This window comes from Phyllosticta capitalensis (assembly GCF_038381095.1).
Source record: "Phyllosticta capitalensis strain CBS 128856 chromosome Unknown BKA78scaffold_6, whole genome shotgun sequence".
In the NCBI taxonomy this organism is placed as follows: domain Eukaryota; kingdom Fungi; phylum Ascomycota; class Dothideomycetes; order Botryosphaeriales; family Phyllostictaceae; genus Phyllosticta; species Phyllosticta capitalensis.
Genome location: NW_027117444.1, coordinates 1134911 through 1155682, shown reverse-complemented (window position 1 = coordinate 1155682; position 20772 = coordinate 1134911). Strand labels below are relative to the sequence as shown.

General features: G+C 54.9%; 8 protein-coding genes across 8 annotated transcripts; 5 read left to right on the top strand and 3 right to left on the bottom strand.

The window, feature by feature from the left end:
- Positions 1 to 73: 73 nt before the first annotated feature.
- On the bottom strand, positions 74 to 631 carry BKA78DRAFT_316677 (uncharacterized protein; the record flags this gene model as incomplete). The annotated part of the gene is made up of 1 exon (XM_066888638.1): positions 74 to 631. A coding segment is annotated over one exon (558 nt), but the record flags the coding sequence as incomplete, so codon positions are not given.
- A 71-nt stretch (positions 632 to 702) lies between these two features.
- BKA78DRAFT_283775 (uncharacterized protein) lies at positions 703 to 3520 on the top strand (the record flags this gene model as incomplete). The annotated part of the gene is made up of 4 exons (XM_066885676.1): positions 703 to 1159; positions 1215 to 1353; positions 1439 to 2503; positions 2555 to 3520. Exons 1-4 carry the CDS (start codon positions 1137 to 1139, stop codon positions 3518 to 3520), a joined length of 2193 nt encoding a protein of 730 aa, XP_066743380.1. The 5' UTR covers positions 703 to 1136.
- A 3025-nt stretch (positions 3521 to 6545) lies between these two features.
- BKA78DRAFT_316672 (uncharacterized protein) lies at positions 6546 to 6945 on the bottom strand. The gene has a single exon (XM_066888637.1). The coding sequence runs from the start codon at positions 6880 to 6882 to the stop codon at positions 6703 to 6705; it is 180 nt and encodes a 59-aa protein (XP_066743379.1). The 5' UTR covers positions 6883 to 6945; the 3' UTR covers positions 6546 to 6702.
- A 230-nt stretch (positions 6946 to 7175) lies between these two features.
- On the top strand, positions 7176 to 7502 carry BKA78DRAFT_296404 (uncharacterized protein; the record flags this gene model as incomplete). The annotated part of the gene is made up of 1 exon (XM_066886616.1): positions 7176 to 7502. The coding sequence occupies one exon, from the start codon at positions 7176 to 7178 to the stop codon at positions 7500 to 7502; it is 327 nt and encodes a 108-aa protein (XP_066743378.1).
- A 2046-nt stretch (positions 7503 to 9548) lies between these two features.
- BKA78DRAFT_316668 (uncharacterized protein) lies at positions 9549 to 10162 on the bottom strand. The gene is made up of 2 exons (XM_066888636.1): positions 9978 to 10162; positions 9549 to 9919 (listed from the first exon to the last, which is right to left on the bottom strand). Exon 2 carries the CDS (start codon positions 9898 to 9900, stop codon positions 9637 to 9639), a length of 264 nt encoding a protein of 87 aa, XP_066743377.1. The 5' UTR covers positions 9901 to 9919; positions 9978 to 10162; the 3' UTR covers positions 9549 to 9636.
- Positions 10163 to 11817: 1655 nt separating this feature from the next.
- Positions 11818 to 12615, top strand: BKA78DRAFT_353606 (uncharacterized protein; the record flags this gene model as incomplete). Its single annotated transcript, XM_066891591.1, has 2 exons — positions 11818 to 11856; positions 11908 to 12615. The coding sequence occupies 2 exons, from the start codon at positions 11818 to 11820 to the stop codon at positions 12613 to 12615; spliced, it is 747 nt and encodes a 248-aa protein (XP_066743376.1).
- A 2363-nt stretch (positions 12616 to 14978) lies between these two features.
- Positions 14979 to 17271, top strand: BKA78DRAFT_296401 (uncharacterized protein; the record flags this gene model as incomplete). The annotated part of the gene is made up of 3 exons (XM_066886615.1): positions 14979 to 15019; positions 15070 to 15280; positions 15349 to 17271. The coding sequence occupies 3 exons, from the start codon at positions 14979 to 14981 to the stop codon at positions 17269 to 17271; spliced, it is 2175 nt and encodes a 724-aa protein (XP_066743375.1).
- Positions 17272 to 18020: 749 nt separating this feature from the next.
- On the top strand, positions 18021 to 20050 carry BKA78DRAFT_283771 (uncharacterized protein; the record flags this gene model as incomplete). Its single annotated transcript, XM_066885675.1, has 5 exons — positions 18021 to 18445; positions 18501 to 18562; positions 18614 to 18649; positions 18701 to 19486; positions 19694 to 20050. The coding sequence occupies exons 1-5, from the start codon at positions 18400 to 18402 to the stop codon at positions 20048 to 20050; spliced, it is 1287 nt and encodes a 428-aa protein (XP_066743374.1). The 5' UTR covers positions 18021 to 18399.
- Positions 20051 to 20772: the final 722 nt, after the last annotated feature.

Below are 20772 nucleotides of genomic sequence, written 5' to 3'. Positions count from 1 at the left end.
ATTGTTTGGTATTTCTGTAGACGTCGAAATAGAAGCATCCAAACCTGAAGGCAATGCGCAATTAGCTTTGAGCTCAGGCATTCGTCAAGATTGGTCCTTTTGGACGTGAGAATGAAACTTGGCGACGTGTGCAGCTAGTGAGATCGGATGGACCCTCGACGGGCCGTTCCAGGGTGCAGGCGAAGCACTTGGCACATTCAGAGCGAAAGAAGGGATTGATGTCTTGGACTGTCACAGTCGAGGGTGAAACGGCGAGCATGAGCAGACATGTCCTGGAGAGAGGGAGTGGAGCGGAGCGGGCCGCAACCAATGGGTGTCGCAGAAGAGGACGTTGGTAGGGAAGGCGGTGACGGCTAAACACGTTGGCAATGTTGGTCGGCGCGGTTTGATGGATGGCGCAGACAAAGACAAGGCGCAGCAAGCAGTAGTATGTATATAAACTGTTGGACTGCCGCATGTGGTGTTGGATGGCATCAGACGAACAAAAGCAAAAAAGTCCGACGCCATCTTTGTCGAGGCTTGCGGCGCAGCGACACAGTGGCACAGCACAAGCAGACGATAAGGTCGATGACTTGGTAGGGATGGTCGCGGCGGCAAACAGGCCGAGGCCTCCCAAAAAAGGCGGGGGTTCGCTAGCTTGATGATGACATGCGTCATGGAGCTGGGCAGCTTGCGGTGGTGTTGCTGCTTCAACGTTGATGACTTGGTTGCCGCTCATATATCTTACCTCCAAGTCCATCCGTGTTTGCTTTTTCTCCCAGAAGCGATACGTCGTCCTGCTCGCTGCGCCGCACATCGCCTCGATCCATCATCTCCCACACCACCTCGACACCTGCGCACCGCCTCTCCAGAACTCACCGCACTCAGCTTGTTGCGCTGCTGCTGCTGTATCACGACTGGACCTGTGGGAACCTTACACGGCTGCGCACGAGCCCCAGTGCAGCTGCAATTGCGCCGATAACGTCCGCTGCGACGACGCCCGTTGTCCCATTGTCTGCTGCTCTCTGCTCTCTGATTGCCCTCCCACACCTGCCTCTGCTTAGTTTCCTGGTTGCCACCCCTCGTCCTATTTCCCTCTTTGCTCCTCTCTGCTCTGTCTGCAAGGCCTGAATTGTCTGCGCGACCCACAGCCGACAATGGGCAGCTACACTTTCAGGTGGTACGGCAACTGACTCCGCCCGACATTGCGCGAGGCTGATCATTGTTTGAATCAGGGAACATCCGGCTACCGAAGTTCACGTCACGGGTACCTTTGACGACTGGGCCAAGAGTGTCAAGCTTGACAAGCAGCCTGATGGCGCCTTTGAAAAGACAGTCCATTTGCCCGCAAATGACGAAAAGGTCCAGTATAAGGTGAGATGCGCCCACTTCCCACTTCCTGTTCCCACAGCCCTGCGCAAATCTTGGCCGCACACACCGCTAACCAGCCCCCGCACAGTTTGTCGTCGACGGTAACTGGGTCACGAACCAGTCTGCTCCTCAAGAAGACGACGGCCACGGAATATATAACAACGTCCTCTACCCCTCCGACTTGAAGCCCTCTTCCTCCGACCCCCAATTCCACACCATGTCCTCCGCCGCCCCCGACTCCACCACCGCCCAGCTCGCCGGTGAGCAGCCAAAAGAGACGCCAGGCCCCGACGCCGTCCCCGGTGCCTTCATCGAGACGCCCGCCAACGAGGCCCAGCAATTCTCTGTAAATCCCATTCCCGCTTCTAACGGCGACGCGAACCCCATCAAGCTGGCCCCCGGCGAGCCCGTCCCCGACGCCGCCAACATCACCTCCAACACAATCCAGTCGACCGTCAAGGACGACGAGGAGCTCAAGAAGCAGGACGAGGGCAACCAGACGTTCAGCGTCACCCCGTTGCCTGCGAGCGACACGGCCGGCAACCCCGTCTCGCTGGCGCCTGGCGAAAAGATTCCCAGCGACGTCACCGCAAAGGACATTAACAGCAAGGTCACTCTGGACAAAGAGTCATACGAGAAGGGCGACAATGTGCCGCCGCAGCTTGGCCCCGTCGTCACTCCTGAAAAGGACCGGGGTCCAAGCCTGTTTGACATTCCAGGTCTGACAAGCACTACAATTCCCGAGTCCAGCCTGCCAATGGGCGGAGATGTGAGCGTCGCTCAGGCCGATCCTGGCGTCGCGATACAGTCTGTGCATTCCGAGAGCACGACCGCTGCTCTCGCCGGCCAAGTTCCAATTCAGCCCCGCAGCGTGCCCGAGGTTGTCGCGGAGAGTCAAGAGCAGGCGCATGCTTCGCCCGAGGCCTCTGCAAATGCTACTGCTGTCGACGAGAAGAAGCAGGTTGAGGAGGAGTTGCACGAAAAGGTCCCTGAAGCTCCTGCCGCTGCCGAAAACGAAACAACCGGTGAAGCTGCCGGCAAGGTTGCCGGTACTGTTGTTGGTGGTCTCGCCGCCGCCGGTGCAGTCGCTGGTGGCGCTGCTTACGTCGCAGGCAGCAAAGCTGCGGAGACTGCCACTGAAGGCACCGCCAAGGTCAAGGAGACGCTCAACTCTTCGACTTCCCCCACAAATGACTTGAAGGAGCTTGCCAACAACGCTGCCGCGAACGGATCAGCATCTAAGGGTGTCCCTGAGCCAGTCTCCGACTCTTTCAAGGATGCCCACGCGAGTCCCGAGGCGGCTGCTAATGCCGAAGCCGTGTCGGAAAAGAAGGATGTCGAGCAGGAGCTCTTGACCAAGGTTCCCGAGTCAAACGCAACGGGTGAGCCCGAGGCCGAGTTCCCGGGAGTCCCCGCTGCCGTGTCCAACTCGATTGAGAAGGCTCACGAGAGCCCCGAGGCCGTCGCCAACCCCGAAGCTGTCGCCGACAAGAAGGAATTTGAAGACGAGCTCAAGCACAAGGGTGCTGCTTCGTTGACGCCAGCCGCACCCTCTTCTGGCGAAGTTCCCGACGTCGTCAAGGAGTCGATTTCCAAAGCCGATGAAGCCCCCGAGGCGGCCACCAACCCCGAAGCCATCAAGGAGAAGAAGATTGTTGAGGATGAGCTCAAGAAGGAGGTCAAGCCGACTGACGAAGTCGCTAACCCCGCTCCCTCTGAGAGCGCCGCCCTGGCTGCCACCGCTCCAGCTCCCACGACTGAATCCCCCGCCGCTGCCAGCAGTGATGCTCCTGCGAATGGAGGTCTAAACGCCAGCGCTGAACAGCCCGCTACAACCGAGATTACCAAGTCGGAACAGGTTGCGAAGCAGTCTCAAGCCGTCTCTGCGCCCAACAATGGCCTCAACTTCAACCAGACCCACGGCGGCACCGAGAACCAGACTCAGCCCATCGTCACTGATGGCACTGAGACGACTGCTGTTCCTGCCAAGTCGGGAGAGGGCGCTGAAGAGGCCAAGCCCGAGGGTAATGGCGCCGCTTCGCACCAGTCTCCCCCTGCCACGCCCGCAAAGAGCGACAAGGGTGCCGACACGATTGCCAGCGAGGAGCGCAAGAAGAAGCGCAAGAGCTTCTTCGGCAGGCTCAAGGAGAAGTTTACCAGCAAGTCGTAAACGTTTGCCACCTAGTTTGGTAGTCGGTGATGAGGTTTCGGACAATTGAATACCCGCTTTTGGCACGGCTGTACGGACTCGTTGGAAATTGCTCCAACTCTTCTCGCCCTCTGCATCTCCTCCCTCCCCTCCCTCTCCTAATTTCTCACCCTCCCTCTCGATACCTTTGCGGTGGCGGGTTTGTACTGTTGTTGTGTATGGACGAACGGAACGGATTGACGGACAGACGGACAGACGGACGAACGGATTGTTGGGTGCTGCGAGATACCAGTCAGGTTTAATGATGGACAGACGGAACAGGGAAGACGGATTGATTGATGGATTGATTGGACGGACGGATGAAGTGGATGGTCGGACGGATTTGCTCGTAGCATCATCCTGTTGATTCAGCCTAGCCCGGTTTTTCTTGCTCGTCTTTGGGGTTTTTTTCTTTGAATCTAATTTCCTCTACTCCTGTCTTCCCTCTTCCCTTCTTGACTATCTTTCCCTGTCGTTGTTGCCTTGGTAGTGTGTGTGTGTGTGACAAACGCATTTGTCGTTTTGAAAGCGCAGCGCTTGGCTTTTTGTCGATTGTGTGTGAGGATGCTCTTGTTGCTTGCGTATGGGATTGATGTTTGGTCTAGGTATCTCACTATTACCTCTTTGTCTTGTCTGTTTGCCTGCCTCTCACCTTTGCTTGCTGACGTGATGGTATAGATGCGCCATTCTTGATCTCTCTCATCATAGCGTTGTGTCCGAGGGACATTCTCAAGAGATTACACTGCCGAACAACTTCACTGGCTGACGACGGCAAAGAAACAAACGCACATGACGAACAGGAGTCGACAACCCATGAAATATGAGAAGTAAACCGCCACGACCGAAACTCCCAAAAGTCGCTGTCATTTTCGGACGTCGAGCCAACCCCACCAGTAGGGAATCCAAGAGCCTGTAGCCCCACGGACAAGTTTGCTGGGATACCGTGTGTATCTTTGGCTGACCAAGAGTCTCTTGTGGAGGAAAGGAGAGAGGAGCGGAGGGAGGCGGGGGTTTATATACTCCAACAGCGCGAGCACGCACCATTCACATGTCCTCCATCGTAAAGGTGGTTAATTCATGAGGCTGAGTGATGCCTAGGAAGTGTGAGTGTTCCACTTGCTTCTGATCCTAGGATTCACCTTCTATGTGTCCCGTGACTGACATAGCGCCACATGCGAGGTATAAAACCACGACTTCTCCAGCCTTCTCTTCCTCTTTTCTGTCAACGGCAAATGAATCCAAGGCTCCTGTACCATCACAGAGAATCCTACGTCACTGTGGTGGCTACTGCAGTCGACGAACGAACAGACTGTGGAGAAGATTTCACTTCAGCAGTGCACTGTCGGTGGCTGCTTCGCGGGAGGCTGTTTCCACGTCTCTCGTTGCTCTCTTTCCCGATCATCTTTGTGGCTTGATGTTGTTGTTCGACAATCTTCGGCTGGAGATGCTGTGGGACGGCTCATGAAGGGAGTGTCGAAGATTCTCCTTCTTGCTGACGTTGAATTGGCGAGCCTGGTGTCTGGATGCGAGAGTTGCGAGGATGGACGCCGCATCTCTCCCACAGTAGGAGACATTCCTCTTCGAGTGACCAAAGGCCAAGTACCCTAGCCGGCTGCGAATGTATTTCGACGCCGAGCATGAACTGCTTGCAGTCCATCAGGAGCAGGAGGGCAGCCTTTTATACCGCTCGCCCAATGGCCTCTGCGGCCCGGTCTCGCAACCGTAGGCCCGAGACAAGGCGGAGTGGGGCATGCGGACACTCCACGGGACTTCTTGCCTCCATTTGCGGCTAGCTGCCGGAGGCGCACGTGCGTCACCGTTGGGCTGAGCCGTGCTACTCCGCTTGCGAGAGGTATAAAAGGTGGGCTGCATCCTGATCTTGGAGCAATGCAAGCCTCTCCTGTTTCCACTCCAGTGGTCGAAAGGCATGTTGCACTGGGAAGACCAACTTCCATGAAGCTTTCCACTGTTTCCCGGATCTTTTGCTCTGTTTGACCTTCCGGGTGAGGATCAAGGATGAAAAGTTGGGAATGTGAAAATTCTGGTGGCGAATTGTATTGCAGCGCATTGTGGCAATGTTCAGCACCGACGTGAGAGGATGAAGGTCTCAGACATTTGCAGTTGTGTTGAACTCAACGCAGGCAACACGTAGCGCAAGGGAACGAACTGAAAAAAGAAGCAGTGGATGGGTTTGTGAAACCTTTTGGCAAGTTCATAAGGGACTGAGAAGCTTCTACTTAATTGAGCACATGCTGCAGGCTGTCGAGTAGTACTACCCATGAGAAGGGAGAGGGTTATTATACTCTCATCGCCGCCGCGGACCCAGCTGATTCGCCGGTTCGCCCGTTCAGGAGGTCCGTGGGAGGCGCGTGACGAGGACCTTCCAGATTGAACTTCTCAATTCTGCTGTCTGGTACTGAGCAGGCAAGAAGTCTTGTGACCAGAGCTCAAGTGACTGATGAGCGCGGGTCAACGCTTAGGAGTATAAAAGGCTCCTGCTTGAGGTGTGGTTTAGGGGTCTCACATCAACTACCTGGTCGTTCGAATCGACAGTTGAAGAGTTCGATCAGTACTGTTGCTCCTGCGCTGCAAGTACGTCAAACTCAAGTACTCGTCCTTTTTGCGAGAGAGTCTGTTCGCTCCTTCCTTTGTGCCTTCCACCCCTGTCTGGCTTCATGCCAGCATTTGCTCTGTCCACACTATCAATGCGCAAAACCAGCCGTCACCACGCGTCAAAAATGAATTGGGATATTTGATTTCAGTACTTGCGCAGCTCAGCATTTTAAGATACCACTTCCACTTCCACCCCTAGCCAGCCCCCAAAAGTCAATGTTCGCAAATTGACCTGCGCCAAAGTATCGGTGGTGGCGTTCCAGAACAGTAGCACAGCAGTAGCACAGGGAGGCAGTAGTCCCAACTGCTCAGAGGCCGCGCAGCTGTTCTCGCTTCGTAGGCTTGTGTTGAACCAGCAAAGTAGAGGAGGGAAACAGTCTGGATTTATAGGTTTCAACAATGCGCTCAGATCACGTGGACTGTCACGGGACTATGATGACAATCACGGGGCTGAGGGTATGTGTGTCCATATAAAAACGGCGGCTTTGATCTGAATTGGTGGGTGTATGGACGGGCGCGGCGGAGGGAGACTCCTGGAATAGACATGATCATCAGCTTCCCTTTGACTCGGGGGTGCCCCTCAGATGTCCCCTACATCTGTTCGGACAATGATTCCAGTACTTGAAGGATATGATCATTATGTTGGATGTACCAAGAACGCCAACGTCGTTTGTCCACGCTACTCGGCGAATTTCCCTATTTCTGTACCCCTGAGCACTCCCTGTCGTCATCCGTTGACACGGGTAAAACAAGTCGAATGATGGTTGTTCCAGGCCTCAAAGAGCCTGAGAATATCACTGGTTGTCATATGGACACCACAGTGAAAGACTCGGAAAAGTGTGTCACTGGTGGTCCGCGAGGCTTTGAGTTTGAAGAGGGGGAGAGGTGCCAGGGGACGCTTTTATAGGAAAGTTGCGAGCTCCTTCCATACCTAGAGATACATGAGTGTCACAAGACCCAAGATTCAAGCATCCGTGACTTGAGCGTATAAAAATATGGTCAGCGTTGCGACTCCTTCTCCAACATGACACCGAGTGCGTCGCATCAAGGGCCTTCCACCTGCAAACCGACCGCTCTTCTCATCACTCTCGGTGGTTGTGGGTTGGATGCTGCAGAAAAGTCGACGCAGAAAACGTCCACTTGGGTTTTCTGGGTCGCGGCTCTGCGTCTTCGATTTCCTTCGCCCATCCGGCCTCGTTCCCCACAACTACATCCGCCATCGCTTGACGAAAATGATTATCACCCTCAATCGATCTCAATGGTCGAAGTTCTGGGTGGACGTGGATGCATGGCCAATATGAGTGGGACCAAAATCATTCCGGGACTCGACGCGACATCTTCACAAGTGTAGCTTGTTGTATACGTTGTGCGCTTCTCCACCTACAGCGCAAAAGGCCAGGGGCAATGAAAGTAGAAGCCACAGATGAGCGCCTGCCTTTATAGCTCAGGCTCGCGTCGGCGGAACAATCTGGCGCTTCCGTGATTGGTCTGAGAGGAAGGAGCGAGCGCCCTCCTTCCAACATCCGAGATTGATCTCGCAGGTATAAGAGCCCTCCCTCTTGGCACTCTGCCTCCATTCTCCAGCGGCATTGCGCATTCGGTGGGAATGTGGAAGGCTCTAGAGCTAGTCGCACTGTCGCCTCTCTTTCCTTGTCCCACACCACTTTGTGTGGCTTGTTCGGGGGCATCAAAGTCTTCGCTCAACGGCCTGCGCCTCTGGATCCTGCAAACCATCTTTGCTCGCCAACTGACTTTGCAACTGACTGCATCTTGCAACGACGTGGATCAGCATGTGCAGTCTTAATATCAAGCTACGTCACCACGTACTGATAATTGCGCAACTGACACTTGGAGCCAGAAAAGTAGCTCGCATTCTTGGATTTTGTGTCCCCAGCGCCGGCCAAGTATGCCGTTCATTCTTCCTCATTGAGGTCCGTGAGTTCTTGAGCTGCGTTTTTCAGCCATGCCAGGCGTAAAACTTGCTGCGAAAGGACGACGACCAGGGCGAGGATATATAGCTGTGTTGAGCTCACGACACCACAGCGATGCCGGAACAGCACTGGCGAAGATGCCATGACATGATTTGAGCAACTTATCCGTATCCGAGTGCGCGAAGCGCGACACGTGGACCCAGGGAGTCGGGTAAGGCTCAACTGCAGCTGATGACATCGATCGACCGAGTATAAATACCTGCCTTCTCTCGTCTCTGGTCTCCCACTCCAATTGATTGAGGACGTTGTCTGCAACAGTGTAATAAGACACGTTCGTACCAAAGTACAGTACTCCTGGTTGGGCGAAAATCGCGAATTGAAGGGTACTGCTGGGGATCGTCTGCATTTTGCTCGCCTTGTCAAACCTGCTCTTCAGCCATCTCCCAGAGATGGTTCCCAGTGCTGACGGTCATTGGTGATTATGTCGTTACGCGGCATGATATGATGTTGCTATTGCCCTTACAAGAGAAAAGGACATTTTTTGACTGTTCAATCCGTTTCCTCTAACTTTGTGATGTGCCGACGGAGCCAGCCAAAGGAAGTGTGTACTCAATGAACGCGATTTGCCTGTGTTCGTGCCCGAGCAACATGGCTCCTTTTGGAATGGAGACGGAAGAAGAGAGTCGGCTCATTCATGAGCGGTTTTATACCTGATCAAAGCAGTGCGCTGTGCACATGTAATGCGGTATCAAGCACCTGACCACAGGTAGCAAGCTCCACGAGGACAGTAGAAGACGGAGTCAGGAGTATAAAAGACTGCCCCTTCTCCTGCTCTTTCGACCCAAAGAAGTGCCTGCCGCTGGTAACAATGAACATGCGGAAGCGTGACAAATTTTCTCCAAGAATAGATGGATTTCAATGACTTTGGCTTTGTTTGCCTCGTTCTTCAGGCATGCCTCAAATCGTCCTCTCTTCTCCACTTCGTGGGTGGTTTACCATCCTCCATTGCATCCAGGTCTCGCCGTCCTCATATCAGTTCCCTGAGAAAACCAGTATCGTTGTGCAGTGATGCTGTCTCACGCGACTCCATACTGGCTTTGAGCCATTGGACTTCCCAAGAGTCGAGTCGCAGAAGGAAACCACACAACAGTAACCCTGGCCTCTAGTTCATCACCACGACTTAGCTCATCTGCAATACAAGTCATCCTGAAGGCATGCGCTGGTGATATTCGAAATGAGAGGAGGAAGTGTGTGGCTTTTATACCACGTCGGCGGCGGGCCGGGGCTATGTCGCCAATGGCGCTGAGCATGTGGACGTGTGATGTCACCGGCATGATAACAGTGCGTGTGACAGAGTCGCGAGACCAGGCGCGTGGTTCCCAAGTAAGAGATAGCCGGAGCAAATGGAGAGAGGAGGAGTATAAATACCTCACTGCTTCTCTGCTCTCCCGACTCGATAGCGCTTCTGCAGCACGCTACCGTTGTCATTCCCGGTGAACGATAGGATATCCGAAGCCTACTTTCTGCTTGTTACCAGGATCAAAAAGTACCGGACTATTTGTTTGCTTTTCCGTTTTCCTGGAAGGGCAGAGGCTCCTCTGCCATTGTATAGACTCGATCCTCTACGCAACGGGATATCACTATCAGGTCTCGATAACAGTCAGCATCATGCAAAAATAAAAAGGGACATCGGCATTGTTTTTCGAATGTGACTTTGTCCCCACTACCCTCATTCTCTCGAAAGCCCACTCTACTCTTTGCAGCACTTCGCCGCCGAGCGAGGGAAAGGAGAAGACAAGAAAGTAATATGGAAGCCATGTGCGTCGATGCAACAAAAGTGGGGAGCTTCTTTCAATGGAATTCCAAAGTCAGTTGCAGGACTGATGAACAAGCAGCAGCAATGAGCGCAAAGGGGAGAATATATACTCCAAAACTTGCCCCATCATCCACTCACATGCGTTGCTACGTCGTTGCCTAGTCTCAGGGGTACTGATGATACCACGAGGACTGATCAAAATCAAATGACAAATTGGCAGCTCAGAGGTCACACGAGGGTCAAGCGCGCGAGCCTGAGGGAGACATAGAGGCCAAGCAGCGGAGGCAGGATGACCGGCGGCGGGTATAAAAGGACCACGGTCGACCGGTTGCTGCAGTTTGTTTCTTCATCATTTGGGCAGTCAACAAGCCAACACAGCCACGACCACTTACACTGTGGCTCTCTGCCTGGCTACAAGTCGCTTGCACCCACCTCACTGTTGGAGGAATTCTCCGGAGTCCGGTTTGTAGGCTGCGATTACATGGAGGCCGATTCGCATCTTGAATGCGTCGGTAATGACGACGGTCGCCATGTTCCATGATGCGGGAGCTTTTCATGTACTGTCGAATCCAGTCAGCAAGACTCGATGAAGATTGTTTGCTAAGAAAATCAAGAGTGTCTACAGGTGAAGCGCGACGAAGGCTGGCCCAAGGGAACGCAAGTCTCTGTACTGTGCATTGTTCGAATGCACATTCAAATGTCCGATGCTGCAGCTACAGTTGGAGCAAAGGGGGCTGCTTGTTTCTTAAATTCCCATGTGTAGGAGACAGAAGAAGCAGGCGTGCTTGTGATCCAGCAAGGAATTAATTCATCAGGTCCACCCAACTTACCTGCTGACTGCTAGCTCCTCGCCCCGAATTCACCACCAACCCACTCCCTTCCATCAAATCCAAGCCTCCTGTGACCTTGTAGTGAACGTTTTGCACCACTTTTCTCCTCACTCCCTGCTCAAACGCGCCTTCAGACCGCGGTCTCATCTCCGTCAAAGCTCCTTCCTCAACGACATCAGCGCGCTTGAGATGCGCGAGAGGGAAAGTGAGGAGGCCACAATCAAGTCCCTCGTCGATCTGACGGCTACTAGAAGATAGTGCCGGATGAAAACGAGTCATTCAAACCAAGTTTGAGAGCCTCTTGGAAGACGTCAGTCACGGCTAGAGCATGAGGTCAAGGGGCTTGTCGAACGCAACATAAAAAGGCTCAAGGAACAGTACGATCAGCTCGAGCGGCGGTCTACGACTGACCAAAAGACCTACTCCCTGAAAAGAGCGACCAAAATGCCTACTCCCTGAACAGAGCGACCAAAATGGTCGACGAGTTGACCGTGCGCTTGAAGAGAAACCTTCTCGCCATGTCGAGCGACGCGAAAGAAGCGAAAATGGGCTAGCTCAGTAAGGCGATTGAGGCAGTGAGTAGACCGTCAAGTAAATAGGTAGGCGTCTGAAGCTCCATCGCGAGGCTTCAGGTCCGAGGTCGACGAATAAAACGGCAGCCAGGAGGCCGACGAATTGAAAACGGCATTCAGGTGTTGAGCAGCGCAGCGATGCGACCGTGGTTGGCCTCACGACTGAACTCCTCCTCGTTGACGAGAACCGTTGGATGGGCGTAGCGGAAGAGTGGTTCACCGTACCAGGGAGACGCGCTGAGATCATGTCATCCCTTCTTTCGGCGTCCAAAGTTCTCCAAACTCGCCACACCTATATCTTGTACTTTCTGTGCGTGCAAACTGCTTCGACCTGCAGAGGCATCGCAACACAGAAACCCGAGGAATGCAGAATCCAGCCAAACGCCGGTGTAGCGATGCCGCAGAGCACTCGGCTTCGCGCGACACTGTGAGGAGGTCCGCAGCACTCGAACAGTCCAGAGACAGGACAGCGGCGGAGACGCCGAACTCGGTCGCTCGACCGGGAGATAAACCAGCCATGCAGGCTGCAAGCAATGGAAGCGCGACTATGCGCGAGGTGAGCGAAAATCATGCAGCACCTTCATCAACTCAGCAGCTGATGTTGTAGGAAATCGAATCAAACGACCAGTCAAGTGCCAAACGCAATAACGCGTCGAGCGTGGCTAAAGTCCATGGCCATTCGTGCGCAGGATGCAGAGATGGTCAAGGGCCTTGTTCGTTGGAGCTCATTGCAATCGAACGCCGCACCAATGTCGCTGTTGGCGAAATGGATGCGTCGAAGCGTGACAACACAACCAACCTTGATGCTCAAGCCCAATTTCGACAACTGGATGAGCTATTCCATGAATTCAGATCCGAAATGGAAAATCTTGGTGGCTCGATTAGCCAGCTTCAACAGGACTTCGAATCTCGCCAACTGGATATTCACAATCTTGGATCCGAAATTGGAAACCTCGGTGGCTCGATCAGCGACCTCGATCAAGACATCAGCGAACTCGGCAACAAAATCACAGAGCTAGGACAGATTCTGGAGAAAAGGGATAACCTCAATGCTGTCATTGGTAAACTGAGATTCGAAGTCAAGATGCAGAACAACAAACACCAGGACTTTGAGGATCGCCTCGACAAGCTGATGAACAAGATCAACATGAAGCAAGATATGGAGAAGAGTAGCCTCGATAAGGCTTTCAGCAATCTCATCGAAGATATCGATATGTTGAGGCATGAGTTCCCGGAGCTGCAGGATGGAAGTGATGGGTTTGGCACGATAATTGCGCAGGCGAGAACTTTCGCTAGCCAGCAGTTGTATGATTGAGGTCTTCCTTATTTAGCCAATAGACCTACCTTCAGAACCACATGGCCTTGACGAGCATGAGCGGGTGCTGTGCGTGATCGTATCGGCAAGACGCGAGAAGGCGCCGACATTGCAGACGCGAAGCCGACATGGCAGCATGCACTGGAAAAAGCAACGAAAATTGCTCCTGCAAAGTCTGGGTGCCGACAGTATCGGACGCTTTTGATGCAGTGAGACTGCAGGGCAGCAGCCCGCGCAACGGCTCCAATGACAGTTGACGCTGCCGTCAGCAAAGCAAACTAGTCGGCCCACGACGTCCAGCGGCCGTAAATCTGAGCTTCTTTGACTGTTGTCGGTGAGGACCGGCTGCTTGGGTCTCGTGCATCGTAGAGATAGCAGAGAGCGTGCTGGCAAGTTGTGCGTTTGTGGGCCGGCGGAGCTAGTGACTTGGCAACTCCAAGGTGGAGAGTTTGGTTGATCTAACATGACGCGTGGGGAGGCGCTTCCCACGGATTTCGTTTTGTCCGGTTCGCTCTCAGTTCCTGGATCGCCGCAGACCCTGGAACATGTGAAGGTGGCGTGAAGACTGGGTGCGGCGCGGCAGGGCTGTTCCCTTGACCAACATCAGACGTGCGGAAGTTTACTAGCGATGATGTCGGAAGAGAAGCGATTGCCGTCGACCGGGGTGATTTGATGGCAGACAACAGCGGCAAAGACGGCCACGGCAACGTGTTGTTCGGATCCACATGGTTCCGCAGGCAGCACAGTGGTGGAAGGTGGGAATGCGCATCAGAGGATACGATGTTTGGGCACCCGGAAACGTGCAGGGCGTTGTACGGCGATTCGCCAGAGGGTACCGTCGAGTAGGTAGCAGTCCGGAATGCGGTCCGCTATAGGAGCTGGCCGACAGTCGACAGAAATGCTTTTGTTCTTCTCGGGAGCAGACGAGAGGTCCGGGCGGGTCGCTTGGACGGAGAGCGAGCAGATTGGGAGTTTGGTGCAAGCCGTCATTTCCTCGTTGGAGATGGAGATGAGAGATCGACATGGAGGTTTCGCAGCAAACCAATAGTCCCCCCTGCAGCGCGAATCGTGGCGGACGAGATGCACCCCACCGGACGGCCTCCTTGCATGGGCGTCGCTTTGCTTGACACTGTGTGACGGCGGAAGGGAGCGCGAGGTCAAGCACATGGCCAAATCTGGAGGTTGTACAGAAGGCGAGGTTGTTTGGCGCTTGGCATGGCGTGCGGGCCGTAGCGCAATTCCTTCGCGGTATAAGCGAACATGAGCTGGGCGTCGGTTGTCGCTCCGGACGCGGCAGCGGCACAGGTACAGGTAGCGCCCGTGGCGGGTCGATGGAGATGGTGTGAGTGGGATGGAATTTGAAGCGGTGACGAGAGGAGAAAGGGGTGAATTCTTGGTTGGCGGCGAGTCCGGTGATGGGTGAGGTGTGAGGTGCGAGGTCGACGGGTGGCAGGGGTCTTCAAGCTGCGACGCCGGTTTTGAGTTTTGTTCCTGAATTCTCTCGGTCACTCGGCAACGTCTTGTTACCCTTAGGCCAGCCGTTTCAGACTCGAGTTTGTCTCCAACAACATCAGCAAATCAACGATGGTGAGCAAGCAGCCGGCAAGGACTCGGCCGTCCTGCAGGTGCGCAGCTGAAGTCAGGATGAGAGCATGATCGGCGGGATTCTACCAGGACCTGGCTGGCGGTGGACCTTACTTGGACGACTTCAGCTTCACCTTCCACTCTACGGATAGTTACACTGACCACCTCGCCGTGTGCCTCCAACGGCTCGTGGCGGTCCGGTGGGGCTAGGAGATTGTCACCAATGCACCTGAGAGGCAGACCAACTGCGGAACTGCCCGCCTGCCTTTGCAATGACCTCAGACATTTCCCACTACCTTACTACTACAACACCCTCCCGCCGCCTGCGCGACTTCAGCCTGCCAATAATCTCTCCTCTCACCGCAGCCAAGTCAGTCCGTCAGCTCAGCCTGCATCACCTCTCACTTTTCCTTCTCCAATCCCAATCCGTTGCCCGCCACCAATTCTACCCGTCGGGTCCTCACCTCAGGCGCTTGCCCAATTCGACCAAGTCCCCTCAGCTACCACTGGATCGCGTCCTGCCACCCGCGCCGATACTCTTAGCTGCTGCACCTTCTCGACCAACATCCTCCGCTGACTGTTCCGGCGTCCGGTCTTTTGACCTCTGACTTTCCCTGTTGGTCAGCCTGCCGACTGGCATTGTCCTTGTCACACTTCAAAATCAGGTGCCCGCCTAAACTGAGGGGTCCAGTATAATCGATGCCATGTCCGCAGTCCCTCCATCCAACCGCAGTCTTCACCGTCCCAGTTTGCCCCAAGCCTACTGACCGGTTGGAAAAATGAGAAGCGTTGCGTCGACAACGCTCTTGACCTTCCGCGTGTACGTCTCTCCATCCCTGCCACTCAAGACCCTTTTCTCACCCTCTGCAGCGATGTTCCCTTGGACGCCTTCTCCGTCGAGCTACGGGGCTCGTGGGACAACTTCAACCATTCTTATCAGCTCCAACGGGACCAAAGGAGGAGCTCCATCAATTGGGTCGGCATCTTCACCTTCAAGGACATCATCTGCGATGGTGACCTCGAAAGCCCCTCCGAAAAGCGCGAGGGCTGCTTGAGGATGGGGGGCACTTACTGGTACCATGTGCGTGACTGATCCGTTGGATCCGAACTCCTTCAACCAGGGAAACTCCATCTAACAAAACCAATCAGTATGTGGTCAATGGCGTCTACGAGTTCTGCGATCACGCGCAGCCCTCGACTACACGCTGTCCTTTCCTCCCAGGCGAAGACCTCAATATCCTCGACGTACCATGTGAAGAAGCTCCCGAAGACCTCCAGGACTTTGTGCCCCAGCCGGCAGACACTCCAGCGTTTACGTGGAATCCGCAGGCGCGCTTCTCCACCCCTCGCCCAAACAAGTTCGAAGCCCTTGCTAGAAAAGCGCAGCCTCCTCCTCCATCCCCAACGTATTCTTCTCCAGTAACGCCCTCATGCGAGAACCCCGACTTTCACGACTTCAGCTCCAACTCGAGCGCCAAACGGCCATATCAAGGGTCGATTCCCACGTCACCTGATGAGGACATCAGGCCTCCATCGAGAAACCCCTCTGCCCAGTCTAACGACCGTCCCTGGACGTCTAGCGACGAAGACAGTATGAAGTCTGCACGCATGCGCGAAAAAGTCACTGGTCTCTTGCGCCGGGCGAGGTCATTGACGAGCATTGCGAGGAAGATTAGTCAGAAGCAAAAGAAGAGTAGTACACCCGGAGACTCCAGCAATCCATCAAGCGTGCCCGAATCTATTCAAGAACAGCCAAGGGAGGAGTTCGATTCGACCAATGGACCGCCCAAAGATTCGCGTGATGTACCCACGTCTGATGGGACCGTCGGCTGTTGGGCGCATCAGCAATGCTGGCAATCGGACGAATCTCGCACCCGCAGGACCGAGGAGCTGGATTCGACAAGAGACAACGAGGTTGCAGGCTGGGTCGAAAGTCAAAAGTTTACCAACGGAGACGAAAATCATCACGACGATGACGCGGACGCAGACAGAGATACCGATGGCCTTTCCGCTGATCATGACGGAATCGAGCATGCGATGAGCGTACACAGCCCAAATGACTCGGTGGCAGGTTATCAGGATCATGACCCGGAGATCCAATGCCAACAATCACCTGGACTATCTCAGTCACCTGAGACCATTGGTGAACCACACGGTTGGTTGCATCTGCCCGCAGACGACGAGGACTGGCATGGTTATTCGCAGATGTTTGGACAGCCTCAAATGCAAAAGACTACCGGACGACGATACGGTGCAGCTCCACAACGACACAACCCTTATGCAGACCAACGGCCTCATGTCCCCATGTACCAGCTCCAAGGAGACGCTGAGCCTACGGCGGATGCTACCTATTACGAGGACGATTCCAGCCTTTTTGAGAGACCTGTGAAATTCGAACATCAGCGGCACGCTCCCCAGCTGGATTACACCTGCGAAGGTGATTACCGATACTACCCAGGCACTGGGTCATTCATTGAGGATCAACGTCACTATGGGCTTAGCCATCCTGAATTGTTCTGGGGTCCGGATAATTGGAAGCAACCAAATCTGACAGCTGATATTGCTCGGAATCCTACTTTTGCAGAGGATGATCCCCTCGTTTGCTGCGACGAGGATTTCCAGGAGTCAGCTTGTCCTGACGAGGACTTTTCAGAGTTGTTGTGTCCAGATGGATCAGAAGGGTCAAGCCCTCCAAGTGACGATGGCTCCTGGACGAACACAAGTTGCGACTCGAACGATCCGGTCAGCAGGTTCAACAGCATTCTCCGTAGATACAGAGGCACCAACGATGCGCCAGTCAGTGTCCACACAGAAGAAGACGACTCCCGCGAGAACAACCCCAGTACTCCGACTCAAGACAGCGGTTTCTTGGGATACAGCTTACCAGAGGAGGAGAGTACTTCGCAAGCAACCCTCACAAAAGTCCCCACGCACACGACCGTCGTTCGCAGAGGCTCCTTTTCAAACGCACCGAAGCTAGAATTGAACCTGGACGGCAGCGGGCTGGGCGACTGGAGTTCACTCAGCGAACACAGCACAACTCTGGACGACCTCGAAAACTTTGGCTTCTAAGCCTGACCATTCGACACGCTTTTCAAATGCTTGTCAGCATCACGCGACGTTTACAATTTTCTTTGTACCTTTTCCATCTCCCGATCCAGGGGGAGTATTCTGCATATACCGCCGTGTTTCTTCAAATCTCTTCATTTTGGCACCCGCATCCAAACAGCAAGGCGTCGGTACAGGTTCACAACTGGCTGTACAAATGACCAGCAATGTAAAAGTATTCTTAATTACTGTAGCATATGCATTCTGGCGGAAGCATAGCGGGGATGTAATTTGCTCGGTAGCTCTGGCTAAAAATGGGCGGAAGGACATGGCGGAACAGGCAGCACGATGTATGACTTTGAGATACCATGGAAGGACGGATCGCTGCAGCAGGGCTGTGAGGCTGAAGATGGAGCGCGCTCAAGCGCCGACGAATATAGCACATCTATCCGCACTGGACTCTGCTTTGACATGATGATCAGTCATTTGGACCGCGGCTCGGTCAGTGTCGTTGCCCAGCGCGGCACCGCCAAGGAATGTGGAGGGCGAGGTTGCGTGTGCGGGCGGGCGTCGTGATGATATCGTGTCCGCCGCTTCACCGAAAAGCCGCTGGAGAAAAAGCTCCGCCCGCCTTCTCATGGCATTTGCGCAAAAAGATGCGCGTAGCCAAGCCTCCATCAGTGCCACTGTGTACGCGTCTGGCCCTCTGGCAGGTTGCGTCAACGGCGTGAAGGGGGCTGTGCTGACGCCTTCACAACCTGAGCTGGCCTTGGGCGTGTGGGGGAGACGATGCTCTGCGAAGGATTTAGAGACGGACGGCGCCGCTAGACAGGCCCTCGTCCTGTTGTCACCACTCACTTCTCAACATCTCGACTCTTCCTCAACTCTTCCACCGCAGCCTCGACGTTGCGCCTCCGCCGCCGCCCACATTCTTCACCCCTCCGCCTCGCCTTACCTAACCACCGCACCCAACTCCGCCAGCCAGCCCAGACCTGACGACGCCGCCCAAGAACCCACCACCGCCTCACCCTCCGCTCTTCCGAACCCCTCAGCTCCAGCGCCTACGTTTCGCCTGCCGGCCTTTATTCTTGATTCTTGCCTCGACCTGGCAAGCCACTTCGCCGACCGCTTCCTAGACTGCCGAAAGACAACATGGTGCTCAAGAGGGTTCAAAACATGCTGAACAGCCGCTTCCCTGGTACTCCCGCCGCCATTGTGCTCGCATGAACGCCGAGACTGACGATGGCTTGTAGGCTCATCGGCCGAGGACATACCTGACCAGGATTCACCAGAGGCCAACGCGACGAGGGGTGTGGTACGTTGGGCTTTGTCAACTCAGCCTGGGGGCCGACTAACGACTGCATAGAGGCTCTTTTGCGAATCGGGGGGCCCCAACAACGCTGTGAGTGGTTTTGTGCGCATCCTCGAGCAGAGCAGCGACTGACCGTCCCAGGCCGAAGAGATTCAGTACCTGCCCGACATTGTCACCGCCGCCGAATCTTCTCCCGCAGCAGCTCAAGCATGTGCCTACCAAATCCGCAAGTTCCTGGCCAAGGCGTACAACTCGAAGCCGCACATTCAGTACAACGCGATCATGCTGATACGCATCCTCGCCGACAATCCCGGGCCTACGTTTACGCGCAACATCGACTCCAAATTCATCGACACTGTCAAGGAGGCGTTGAGGACATCCAAGGACCAAAGCGTGCAGCAAATATTGCGCGAGACGCTGCATTCGCTCGAGAGGGACAAGGCCTATGATGTCCACTTGAATCCGCTGTTTGCTATGTGGCGCAAGGAGCAATACCCCCCTGGAATGGCGCCGCGCACGCTCAACGCTCCGGGATGGAATCCGCAGATGGCTGGGGGTTTCCCACCACCACAGCCCTCGCGATCACCGCAGCCACAACAACCCCAGAGCCTTCCGCCCCCGTCCGAGCTCTCGGCGCGTGTGGAAGAGGCCCGGACATCCGCAAAGCTTCTCTTGCAGCTGATTCAGAGCACCCCGGCCGCAGAAGTCGACTCGAATGACCTAATCAAAGAGTTTGGCGAGCGCTGCCAGCAGGCTCAGCGTAGCATGCAAATATACATCAACATGGCGACGGCATCACCACCTTCAGGCTCCAATGCCGATGAGACCCTTCTGACCCTGATTGAGACCAACGAGCAACTCTCCCTGGCCCTCACCAAACACCAACGCGCGATGCTCTCGGCGCGCCGCTCCCATTCGTCCACCAACGTCAACCGCGACTCGCAAGAGCAGCAGAACTACACGGGTCCCACGACCGCCAGCGGCTCCGTCTACTCGCAATCAGGCTCCGTCTCGCCCTCGGCAACCTACTCCTCCTCACCGTACACCCCCATCGGCGCGCCACCACCGCCGCACCTCCAATCCTCGCTCGCCAACCGCTACACCTCCCCCGACGACCAGCGACAGCAGCAACAGCAGCCGTACCAAGCGCCTGGCGCGCTCCCGCCCGTCGCCACCAGCGGCCGCTCGACGCCCCTCATGGACCCGACCAAGACGGCATACGGGCCGGACCCGTCCGAGGCGCACGACCACGACGACCCCTTTGCCGACTCGCACTCGGCCCAGTATGGCGGCGGCGCGCAACACCCCTCGTCGACGCATGCCTATTTTGCTCGTCAGGAGAGCGCAGGCAACCACGCGACGATGCACGGCGGCGCGCAGGCGTTTAGTCCGGTCGATGAGCGCGGCGGCGCAGGAATGGGCACGGCCGGTGACGTCAGCCCGGTCGAGGAGACGCGCAGGGGCGCGGGCGAGGCTAGGTACAGGTATTAGAGATGGAAAGCAAGGTAGGGTTGGCTGGCGTGCGGGAGTTGGTTCCTTCTGCTTTTCAGCTCTCACATTCTTCTTCGAGACGAGAGGATTCTTCGTCGTTGTTGTAGTTTTTTGAATCTTGGAATTATTCCTCCTTCCCCTTTTGGACTTCCCCGTCGTCTCTTTTGAAGCTTTGTTGGTTTCTTATTACCTGTAACCCTGTACCTTGGATGGAGTGGGAAGCGATGTGAAGCGTCTTGTCATGATTGTGTTGCTGACTGGATGTATGAATGAATGTCATCTGCGAGTGCTGTGCCCAACCCCCTAGGGGTGTTTGTATCTTGTTCCATGCGGTGTATGATAAGTGAGCATGTGTAGAAACACAGTGGTGTTGCGGCTGACTGGCCTTATGTGGTTGTCATGGTCCACCGTCGTACTTTACCTAGGGATGTTTTTTTGTGCAGTTTATAGGATCGTTTTGTACACAGAGGATGCGTGCCCTGTCTGAACCCTACCATGTTTCGTGCTGCTGTTTACCTACCCAAATACCTCCTCACGTCACCAAGCTTGGGTCGTACCGATGCCCGTCGAGTTGTTTCTGCCATGGATGGCAGTCCGGTTGTCACGCTCTCTGTGTCCGTCATTTTGTGTGATGTGAAATCTATCAGGCTTCGTGCGCGCTCTTGTCACTCACTCATAGCGTACTCACCCGCCTACATCCACCACCCATCCATACCATTGAT